This window comes from Triturus cristatus, chromosome 4_1, assembly GCF_964204655.1.
Source record: "Triturus cristatus chromosome 4_1, aTriCri1.1, whole genome shotgun sequence".
NCBI classification, from domain to species: domain Eukaryota; kingdom Metazoa; phylum Chordata; class Amphibia; order Caudata; family Salamandridae; genus Triturus; species Triturus cristatus.
This window is the reverse complement of record NC_140585.1, coordinates 1118539585-1118552137: the sequence shown is the minus strand read 5'-3', so window position 1 is coordinate 1118552137 and position 12553 is coordinate 1118539585. Positions and strand designations below refer to the sequence as shown.

The 12553-nt window shown below is 42.6% G+C and overlaps 1 protein-coding gene across 4 annotated transcripts in view; it reads right to left on the bottom strand.

Moving 5' to 3' along the window:
* Window positions 1-12553, bottom strand: part of ATXN7L1 (ataxin 7 like 1) — a 226305-nt gene that overhangs the window by 157192 nt on the left and 56560 nt on the right. For all 4 annotated transcript variants that reach the window (XM_085654144.1, XM_085654142.1, XM_085654141.1 and 1 more), the window contains exon 3: window positions 5573-5850. In XM_085654144.1, coding sequence (XP_085510270.1) covers window positions 5573-5850 — 278 coding nt within the window. The remainder of the gene's footprint in view (window positions 1-5572; window positions 5851-12553) is intronic.

The following is a 12553-nucleotide window of genomic DNA, read 5'->3' as shown; positions in this document are numbered from 1 at the left end:
AACCCATAAGCCACAGAGAACAGCATCCTCCCCTCCCAAGTACTCTGCGACAATCTTTCAGACTACTTCCACAACACAGTTGCCTCCATCTACAACACCTTTGACCCCCAACCCACCACACTCAAACTCAATAATCTCTACCCACCAGCGAACACCAGACAAACTATCACCTGGTCTCCGCTCACCACCCAGGCCACCACAACCATCGTCCTCCATCCACTCCGGGGTGCCCACCGACCCCTGCCCCCACAACCTCTTCAACCTTGGGACCAATATAATCAGCACAGAACTCACCAATATCCCCAACACCTTCATCAACACAGCTACCTTCCAAGACAGACTGAAACACGCAAAAATCAGACCTCTCCTTTTCTCTGCCAATCCCAGCGATTTCAAAAATTATAAACCTATCTCCCTGCTCCCTATCCATCCAAAGCACTTGAGAAAGCCATCAACCTACAACTCACCTGGTTCCTGGAACAAAACCATCTTCAGGATGCCTCACAACCACAGCAATGAGACACCCAGCTCCTTAGAAGACTCCAGACCATACAGAAAGCGGTGGCCAGACTCATCCTGGAACTTCCCAAACAATCACACATCACCCCCCACCTCAGAAACCTCCACTGGCTCCCCATCCAGAAGAGATAACATTTCAAGAGCCTCACGCATACCTACAAATCCCTCTACGTTTAAGGACCATCCTACATCAACCACTAACTGAAATTTCATCAGCCCTCTAGACACCTGCGATCCTCCAAAATCGCCCTCCCCCACACCTCCCACATCCATTGCAGCCGTAGAGGGGTATGCTACTTCTACATCACCACCAAGACCTGGGAAGACCTTCCTTTTCCTCTCAAAACAGCATCCTCCCTGGCGGACATCAGGAAGAGACTCATGACCTAGCTTTTCGATGGAGACATGGCATCTTCCGCTTCCATATACCCCCAGAGGTGACAGTGCTGCGCTATACAAATATCGACTTATTTACTGATTGATAAATCCGGGTCATCAACATTTAAAAAAAAAATAACAATTACGCTCCCCCAAGGAACTGCCAATTTGTGGTATGACAAGAACATTCTTGGGTAGTTCATATTATAGCCTGTCAGTACCAATAGGGGACTAACCAAGGACTCATGAGTGTTTTATTGATAAACTGTGTGGCCCTATCAGAAGAGAGGTGATTAAAACCTGGTGAGACTTGCTATGTGAAGGGAAACTGCTGTCGTGGGAGTAAAGGGGGGGAAGAACATCTGGTCATTTCTCATAGCTCAAGTACATTCAGATAATTCAGTGGGTTAAGGGACATATGGAGGCTCATGCTGAGATTTTCAGATGAAAGAGGGTCTGCAAGACACCCAACCAAAAAAGAAGGAAGTTTACATGTGGTATTGGAATATGTTGTTGGCTGCAGATGGACGATGAAGCCGCCATATGGAATATGGGAGCACCACTTGCCTAACCAGGAGATGGAGGAGATATGGCAAGTATCTTAGACATTGTTGTATGCTACGGTGAAATCTGCTCCATTAAGAAGAAACCATATTGTCACTCTTTATAGGTGTTATAAGAGAGTGTGGATGTGCAAGATGTGGGCTGAAGGGGATCAAGGATGTGCACATGTTTTGGAATGTGTAGGTTTGGTCACTTTTAGGCAAGCTGGGCAAGGTATCAAATTCCATAATTAATGGTGGCCTGCAGGTAAGCCCCACTTTGATATTATTCGGAATAGATAAAGGTGGTTCGGGTGGAAGGCCCTCAGCAAAAGGTGAAGACTGCTATTATTCTACCTGGTCTTGTTGGCCAGCAAGGAAAGTAGCAAAAGATGGATACAAGTGATGCCTCTGTTAGTAAAAGAATGGCTGGTAGCTGTTGATTACATATGCAGGCTGGATAAAGCGATTTATGCAAAAAAACGGAGCTTCTTTGGGAACCTTATGAACTTTGGAAGAAGGCAAAATAGGGGGAAATAGTCTGATGATTATACCAAGACTCTCTGAAAAGGTAATGACTGTTGCCTAAGGACTGTGAGTGAGCGAACTGGTTTCATAAACAAAACAAAACAAAAAAAAGAAACGCTGCCTGGCCATATAGTATTTCATGTGAGTGTCATTTGTGTGCTCCCTGAGACTGTTACTGACACCAGCTATTGCAAGCCTGCTCTGTGTTATGTAATTGTCTGATCTTCATTTAGGGGCTTTCTTAACTTGTTTCATACTGGATTTGGATGCTACTCAGAATCTGGATGTCACATGTGATTTGCTTATTCTACACTTGGGTGCTACTCCTGAGGGATTCTATTTCCACCTGGGTGTTAGGTGTGAGCTGTTCTACCCCATATGGTCTGTCTTGTTTCATACCTGGATGAGACAATCTGTACCAGAGATTCCCTGTAATTTGTTACATACTGCATCTAGGTGCTTCTGGGAATTATATCATTCTGCATCTGCAGGTAGCATATACATTAGTTTGTTTTATCTGGTTGGCACATGCACATATTATATTTTGCATTTTGCCACTCTGCATCATGGTGTTGCCTGTGAATAAATGTACTGCACTTTAGGGTGCTCTCATACTGAACTTCAGTGCTATTTTACATTGAAGTATTATCTGTAATTGTTTTCATTTTGCATCTGGGTGATGTGCTGAACTCTCTTGTCTGCTTATGGGTGCTGCTGTTAATCGACCATTTTTAATCTTCTGTGCTACTTCAAACCTGTGCTGTATGAAGCAAGGTGCTGCTTCTAAATTTCTCCATACTAAGATTTGATAACTCTGTGATTTTCTTCATCAGTGTCGAAGCTGAAACATTTATGAACTCAGTTACTAATCTGTGCATGGGTACCTAATGGAAATGTTATATTCTGCACTTGGAAGGCACCTTTGAATACTCTATAGAAAACTGGTTGCAACTTTGAATCAATGTCTTACTTATGGACTGTCTTTTCCGCAGCTGAAAGTAACTCGGTGCTACTCTGCATCTGGGTACAATGTGGCTATTGCTTTTTTGGCACCCAACTGCAGTGTCAAGTTAGTGTGCATGTGGGCCCTGCTGTAGATTCTTTCTTTCAGTGTCTGGGATTTTCCTTCTCACCCTCTTGGTTCTCTTGGATGTTACTTAATTAGTTCTACTTTTTAGTGTTGTACAGTACGCCTTCTCATCTGCAACCTGTATTACGCATCATGACTACCTTTGAAAAAGCCTTAGTCTGTTTTTAGTGCCTCCTTATCTAACTGACTAACAACATCTGCTTTTCGATCTCAGGAATAAGGATTTTGGAGGCATTTGGCTGGTGCACACTAATGGTGTCCTTTGGATAATGCACATAGAGGAAACACGTGGGGTTACCAGCACCATCTCTGCTGTATGCTCCACATATACCTCCTTCCTCTGCTATCATGCTCCCTACCTATCCTTCCTCTCTCCTATTCACACTTCTATTATTCTCACCAACCACCCACCTAACCTCTCGATTAACATCTCTCACACTCCCAACCATTACATATACAAAGCTAACCATCTCTTCGTTAGCTTTAATCCTCCCCACCATCTAAAACAAACCACCATAACTACGCCTATTCTTCATCCCAGTTATATTGCACCACCATCTTGGCTCACACCTAATTCTACCTTCCTGTTCACCCCTCCCTTCCCGATTGCTTCCACTTCAATCCTACTCGCAGCCCCCAATTACTACTAATTTCCCTCTTCTTCCTCTTCAAAACTATTGCCTTCCTTCCCTCATATCTCTCCTGTTTCCACCTCATGCTAACTTTTTTCAACTTACAATATCCCCTCCTCATTCATCACTCCTGTCCGCCCAGGTCCTAACTCTTTTTTCTTCCATTTTATGTATCCTCGTAAAGGCCGGATCCATCAGAAAGAACTGCCACTCAACCTTCAATGGCACAATCTTAACTCCATACATGACAATTAATACACTATGAAGTTTATGGCACTCAAAACTAAGTGCTAGATGCTGAAGCACAAAAGCAAGAATAACTATCCAACCAACTCTATTAACTTACTTCCTAAGACAATGATCAGGAAAGTCAAGAAAACAATCTATTATGCATGCCTTGTTCATTCAGGCCAACTCCCCTTCCAGGCAGCTCTTGATGATCCACTCACAATTTCACATCTAAGCATCATGCTCCATGAAAATGGCACCTTTCCAACTTAGTGATATCTTTAGAAGTGTAAGTCACAGGGAACTTGAGATCTGCATAAATATGCAAAAAGGGAACACCATTTAAAGGTAGTGTTCATTCTCTTTCTATTCATATACCTCAGTGGACCTATAATGTACAGCTCAAATGAAGAGGAATAAAACATGATGAGTCACTTATCATCTTTGGGTCAGGGTTAGAACCCGGAGCATACCTTCTTCTGGAAAAATGAAAGCAGTAGTCCCGGCAATATACATCCCACTGGGAGGGAGCATCTTATGTTGGTGTTAGCATTTAGCATTATGGTTATGTTTGTGTTCAGACGTGGCACAATGCTAATCTATCCTATGGAGCTATGGAAAAGGAGTCTCTTGTGGTTGTGTCTACCTCCACCACAGTGCTGGGAAGTACACCACATGCAAGAGAAAAATATCATTTCAAAGTAAATGCTCATAGTCTCCTCACCAATCGTGCCATTTACCACAACTTTACATCTTAAATCTGTGCTTCTAGGAATGTCAATGAATCACCATGGTAACCAATAAGAGAGCATGAAAGGTGCTCATTGGGAAATCAGGCAACTTCCTCATTTACCCCAGTTCTACCTCGCTCTGAATGACATGCACAGTGTGTTGGCTGCTTCCCTAAACAGACGCCTGTTCACCAAACCGAAAGGAGAAACAAAAAGGAAAATGGTGCTAAGTGAGTCGTATTGTTTAGAATTGCTAAAGTACATATGCACAGAGACTCAGGCTAGGCAAAAGCACAGTGCTACTGGCCACATTTACTGCTGTACACAATTTAAAATCTCACTGTGCTACAAAACAGAGTTGATCAGAAAGTTCAAAGATACTCAGGTAATGCACAGGGGCATCTTATTCTCCACAGTGGAGCATGAGGCAGCCTGAACAAAAAGAAGAGGAGCTTAAACCTTGAAAAACCTTCTGTTTGTAATGGCCCATCCACCTAAGCACGGCAACTCAAGGATTTTGTAAAACATCAACACTGGTTACAAACATAAAGTACATAGGGAAAACAAATACTGTACCTTTCCAGCTAGAACTCAGCCTTTTGTAGCCAAGTGAACTGTGTCAACCAATTAAGACGACAAGAAAACATATCTGAGTGGATGAAGATATTTATACCACATAGATAGGATACTTAAAAAATAGAGCTTTCACACTAATGGAACTGCATGGGTTGTGAGCTGACTCACTCCTTTACAGTTGCAATGTGACAAAAAAGTGGGACGATGTTGTCATCACTGCGGTGAGAAGACAGGGTCAGAAGGGAATTCAGGCTATACACATGCGGAGTACACTGAATTACACCATGCTTTGGCTCAGAAAAACTTCTGAGACAACAAGTGCAGCAAGAGTACTGCTACATGTCTCACCTGAACGTCTTTTGCAAGGCTTGCTATTGTTTTTAGGGCCATTCTGATGACTCTTGCCTGTTGACATGGATGTCAGTACTATTCCATTCCCAGTCTTCTTAGGCGAAGGCTGCAAACCTTCGGACACTAAGGCTGGTTTAAGTAGCGATGAGGCTGATGCGGTGGATGAAGAAGCTGATGAGGAGTTGACGTCAGTTTTGAATGCAGAGTTACATTTTAAATTGGGTCCGCCTGCCTTCGCCAGATTAGGAATTTTTTCTAAACTGACGACAGGAACTCTGCAAGACAAACAAACAAAATCCTTATTTTTTCATTAACAGAGACAGCAATAGTGTATTGCAACTACATTTTGCAGGGAGATAAAAAAAATAGTGCCCTGGCACGTGACAGTATTGAATATAGGGTAGTATGAAATTACACCTATGTTTTTCTCTTTAGAATTTCCTCCTTCCATTTTTCCTCAAACCAGTTTTACAAGTAATATTTTCGCTAGTCACTGATGAAAGCCACTAGTGTGCCAGGTATGTAAACAACTGTTCTAAATGAAACAGCTTCTAAGCTTTCCTGAGACTTGCTGGTGTTGCTTAGGTGCTTGTAAATTCCAAACATGACACAGGACTTTTTGTTGAAGACCTGTTACATTTATCCTGTATAAGGATGTGAATCCTTCAGGTCCCTGATAGTCCTGAATGAGTTCAAGATAGACTTATTTAAACCTAGGGCCACATGCCACTCGACCCATGACTATTTTCCCATCCTTCTTCAAACCTTTAAAAAGACGGCGGCGATACAGCTACAAGCAGACCTGCAGGGCCATCGCTGGCTGCAAGCCAGGCAGTCAGATTACATACATTTATAGGTACAAGACTGCTGGGCGGTGACACACTTTTACAGCATATATTAACACACACCACCTCCTCTAACTAACACAAAATGCCATAACACTCAACAAGAAGAACACATGAGCTCTCACCACATACCATGCCTCACACCACACCATGCATTACAAATTCCAACAACACTCTAAACCACTTCACACCATAAAACACAAGGCAGCACTCTGCAACACGCCATAGGAATCCTGCATATGCCTTCATACTGTGCGATCCAACAGACACCACACACAACATCACACCATTACTACACCACACAAGATACAATCATGCCACATCGGATAACAGCACGCTTTTCCTGCCACCAAGCCCCCACACATGAATATCCAGAAACACAATCACTATTATGCAAACAGGAAAATTGTGGACATGGAGAGACAAAAACAACGGAGACAGAGACACAGAGAGACACAGGGATATGGTGAATCTGATTCAGTAACACTAGGCAAATAAACTACAAAAGAATTTCAAAACAAAGGAGTAACAAACATTGTGACGCAGTCTTGCAAAGTAAAGTACAGGTGGACAGGAATCAAGATGGCAATGGTAAATCAGCTCTTACTGAACTACAGTAGGAGCCAAACATCCCAGAGAGGTCCAGATGAACAACAAAGAAATTATGGAGACTTGGACACACACCACATAGTAAGTATTTATATATGGAATTTGTATTTGCACAACTCTTCCAGAGAGGATGTGAGGAAGGGAACAATGTCAACCACTCATATAGAGCCCCAGTACCAGTCTAAACACTAAATGAATGCACTAAATGTGTCAATAAGTTCTCACTTGCCTGTTTACTCTCTAACACAAAGTGAGTACATTCCACCAGCTTACACTGAAAAGATGTGCTCTTTGACTGGCATAATAGTCTATCTGGGCAATACAGTAGCAGATAATGAAGGTGCAATTGTGTTGGTTATGAGTGATTTTGATACCACTAATGAACATTTCCAGATCCTGTCAGGGTCTTGTGACATACAAAAGGGGAGGCATCTGCGTCAATAAATATTCCTCAGAAACTATTTACACCAGCTAATGGAAGGAGTGCAATAATAGTACCAAGGCCACCTCTGTAATAGCTTATGGAGCTGACCATTAAGGTTACAGCAAAATCTAAACTAGTTTTCCACCAGTACTCAGCAGTAGATGGGCTGAAATGTCTCATGAGGATCACTGATTTGCAAATATATGAATCTGTAAAAAGTCATTAACAAGGCATCAAAAGTACCAGACTTTGGGCCTGATTTAGAATTTAGGTTCTCCATCACAAATGTGACTGATATCCCGTGTGCCTTCCTACAAGTGCAGTAATGTGCCAAGGTGGATCGAATATCCATTACGTTTGTGATAGAGTAACTGTGCGCCAAACTCTAAATGAGGACTTTTGTGTGGACATCTTTACAATAAGCTTTCTGAAAAAGTCAATTAAACTTGTAACTTCTGCCCATATAGCAGCAGATGCAGAAATACCAACATCACTCTTTGGTATGTTTCGGTTCTTCACAATATCAGTAAAGCCTCACTTTTGTGGGTTTACCGGCATACCAGTCTCTTATGGGTCCATCCACTATGCCTAACTCTCTCAGTTAGATCAGAATATAGAGGTCCTTCAATCACTTTTCATCCTGGGGTCCTTCTTTTATATCTGCATCTTAGGGTAGCTACTCAAAAGATTTTCCACAGCTGGTGCTTAGTTGCTCCAATGATGCACTACTCTCGGAGTACCCAAAAACCTCCCTCTTCTACCAATCCTGACACCCTTCATGGCCACCTATCAATCTCATGCACGCACAGCTGTGGGACCCCCCACAGGGGGGCACATTATCCATTGGTTGAACAATCTCATGTTCACACTGCATTGGGCTCTTTGCTATGTCTAGGTCTGGACCCCTCTTCCAAGCTCAGTACTTCATCTCTGTGACATTCTTACCTCTCCATACCTCTTACATAATCAGGTCTACATTCCTCAATAATGATAAGCTCAAGGTGCGTCTGACATGCTTAACTCTTAGTGCTTCTAGTATCCTCAGAACTTGGTGGCTCAGGCATGCAGAGCTCTTGGCATCACAGGAGTGCTCAGCTTTTTGTTCCCCTGGCATGCATAGCTCTAAGTCTCTCAGGCACATTCGCTTTTTGGCACCCCTGACAAGCTCCACCACTGGTCCTTGTGACAGGCTCAGACAACGACCCTACTGGCGTGTTTAACTATTGACCTCTCTGAAATGTTCTGTTCTTTCTACCTCTCTCGTGCTCATCTCCAGGTCCCTCTGGCAGGCTCAGCTATCAACCACCCTGGCATGTTCAGCTCTTGGCTCCACTCTAGTGCTCTGATCTTTACCACTCATCCATGCTCAGCTCTTGCCCCCTCTGGCAGGCTCAGCTCTTGGTCAGAGTGGAAGGCTCAGTTCTTGTTGCCTATGGCATGTTCAGCACATGGTCCCCATGCCATGTAAAGCCACTGCCCCCCCTTGAATGGTTAGCGTTAAGTCCCTCTTGCAGGCTCAGCTTTGTTTACCTCTTACCTCTTCAGGTCTTGGCCATCCGTGCACGTTCAGCTCTTGATCCTTTGAGCTCATGCTCAACTCTTGGCTAAACTGGCATGCTCACATTTTAGTCTCTCTGCCATGTTCAGCTCTTTGTCTCTGGCAGACTCATCTCCTGGTCCCTCTAGTATGATCAGCTTTTGACTGCCTCGACGTGTTTAGTTCTATGCCACCTTTGCATACTCAGATCTTGGTCTGCCTGCCATGTGCATATCTTGAACTCCTGGCATGTTGAACTCTTGATCCATCTGATAAACTCAGCTTTTAGCCAGACCAGAGTCTGGTTGATTCCTTTTTATTGTCTGCACCCTTGCCCTATCAATCTCTTTCCCTTTTTGACTAGGTGTTGGGAAACAGAAATACTCTCTTCAGGAACAAACTAAAATATATCTTTGTCTGTCCTCAGCTGTTACCACCTGTTCTTTACATCTTCCACTTCTTATCTCAGTTAGGGTATCTGCTGAAACAATACACCGGTTTTTTTTAGGATTTTATCTCTAATGCAAACAACAAAATAACAGGCGTTTCCAGTAAGACTGATAACTGTTAAAATAAACATTGGGAAAACCTGTAGGTCTGGCAATGGCTGCTGGCCTATTGGGTTTCCAACAGCCTTTTTGTGTTTGTGAATGCTTTTAGTTTGAGATGACCACTTGTATGAACACAAGCATTGTCTAAAAGCTGTATGCATATATGTTTTATGTAAAAGCACACATTGTACTGTTAGTTCCTGGCCCTAACGAGGACCATTTATTGTGTGGTGTGCACACGGTGCAAAAGCAGAGGGCCGTTACTGACAGTCAAGTAAGCCAATGGAAGAAGTGGGCTGACTCTGTGCCCCATGTTGTATGCTCTGATGGGTGGAAGCAAAATGTGAAAGTAAAATGTGAATAACATTACAGCAGACCAATGGATGAAGAGGGCCAGTGCATAATTTGAGCCAGTGGTTTCCGTTGCTGAGCACCGGCACTTAATTTTTGACACCGGCACTTAGACTAACAGCGCCACCATGTGGCAGACTGCCTTCATTTAGATATCAGCACAACAACATTTGTTTATTAATTCTTTACACATTAAAAATGACTAATCCCTGTGGCACAAGCCGTTCTTATAGCTTTGGGGGTCCTAGAATAGTATGAATTGTCTCACTGTGGTGGTTAGTAGGTGTGTTGGAGTTGTTATTGGCAGCGCTGTTAGGAGTAATGGGTGGTGAAAGCTGCAGTGGCCTTCTGAAGAGAGCCCTGGCACTTATTATTTTACGAATTAAGCACTGAAGAGGGCTAATTGAAAGCCCTCGTAAGTATGTACAGTGTATATATATATATATATATATATATATATATATATATATATATATATATATATATATATATATATATATATATATTACCTACTGGCGGTCGCCAGTAGGTAGTTATAGTTAGGACCACGTTTCCATAGGAAATCCGCAACATTCTATTTTGAATAACTTTGGCGCCGGTCGACGAATCCTCGCGAATTTTTCAAAATAGGTGGGGCGCTACGCTCCGCTCCTACCCTGAAAGTCTCGGGGGGATTCGTCATGCGGGGTCTGAGATAAAAGGGGGGTCCCAAAACGCGTTTTTCCCATGCATTTTTCCATAGGACCTTTAGACAGGGCTACAGCCCGAACGGCTGAACAGAATTACTAGAAATTTGGCAGAGAGGTAGTCCTCAGGTCAAGGAAGTGCCTTTTGTAGGTTTGGTGTAAATCTGTTCAGTAGATTCTGAGAAAATAGCCTTTAAATCAATATATATATCTGAGCCAGCTTACGGTGCGCTTACGGTACGCTTACCGTACGCGTACGGTGGCGTGCGCGAGCGCGATTATGATTGGCTCTTAGATCTTAGTAAACATTCGAATCGGCCGAAACCAGGAAGCGGCGGCCGCCATTTTCTCTCTCGCACTGAGAGAGATGATTAACAAACAAAGCACAAAAACATTTAAAGGGGCTGTTTTGACAGCTCCCACACACATAGCCATGTAGAGGGAGTCCCCAAAGATCCCCCAAGGCCAAAAACGGAATTTTTATTTTTTCGCTAATTTCGCCGATTACGCTTACCGTACGTGTACGGTAAAAAAATATATAAAAAAAAAAATTATCCACACTAACCCCACCCCGTGTGCAATTGGTGACCGAAGGTCACCAATTGTGCATTGCTTATCACACTTGTAAAAAACGAAAATATTAAAAAAAAAAAATATTAAAAAAAAAATTATCCACACTCTCTCCACCCCGTGTGCAAATGGTGCCCGAAGGGCACCATTTGTGCATGGCTTATAAGTACTGCGAAAAATTAAAATATTACCTTTAAAAACGAAGTGCATCATATGTCCTCCATGTGCGCACGGAGCGCGAAGCGCATCGTGCGTACATGGCCCATCTAGCGTAACGTGGGCACGCGGTGCGCGTAGCGCACCGCGTGCTCACTGTGCGCGCACGGAATGAACTGCGTTAAGTGGGCGCGCACGCCACGAATGGCGTAAAGTAACTTAGCATTTAAAAAAACGTACAAATTCACTGAAAAAACCATAGGTTTCACACACGTTATAGTTAGGAATTAGCATTTAAAAAACCTTGCAAATTCACTGAAAAAACCATAGGTTTCACACATGTTATAGTTAGCGGAAATTTTACTGATAAAAAACCAATGAAATTCCCCGTTATAGTTAGTGCAGGCAACTATAACTCACGCGACCGCAATCTTCTGCTGATGACATATGTGTCTTTATGAAAAAAAAATATTTGTAATATATGTATAGCTAAAAATGTATGGAAGAAGACATGGGTAAATAAGTGTCTAAATACAGTATTAGCATCAGCAGAGGATTGCGGTCGCGTGAGTTATAGTTGCCTGCACTAACTATAACGGGGAATTTCATTGGTTTTTTTTCAGTAAAATTTCCGCTAACTATAACATGTGTGAAACCTATGGTTTTTTCAGTGAATATATATATATATATATATATTCCACACAATCCGCTGCGTCTCACTTTCCCATCACAGGACGAAAGAACACTGGAGCCGTGGCCACAATCAAAATGCGTGTATATTTTAACACTAGGTCCGACGCATTTCGGAGTTTAATGGCACTCCTTTCTCACGGGCAACAGACTGTGTTTTTTTTCACAATATTAAAGTGCGAGTGCCGGTCACGTGCTCTAGACATAAAAAACATACTCAAATTTGTGTTGTTTTAAATCAATTCAAAATCGGGTGACAACTAATGCGTTTTTAAATATATGCACGAAGATGTGTGGAACTCAAGCAACATTACTGATGCATTTACATAATCATGCCGTAATGTGGTATATGAAATTCAAACAAGTGAAAACTTTATCAAATCGTCAGTGCGTGCAAAAACACGCAGGGAGTAAGGTGCTATTATCGTATGCTTACATCATGGCTACTCATCAAACAACATAAAGCCCAAGTGGGCTGAATCAATGGTCTAGTCAAAACTGACCTAGTGCAGATCATATCGGCTTGTATTAAGCACCCTTCCTCTTAGTATTTGATCAA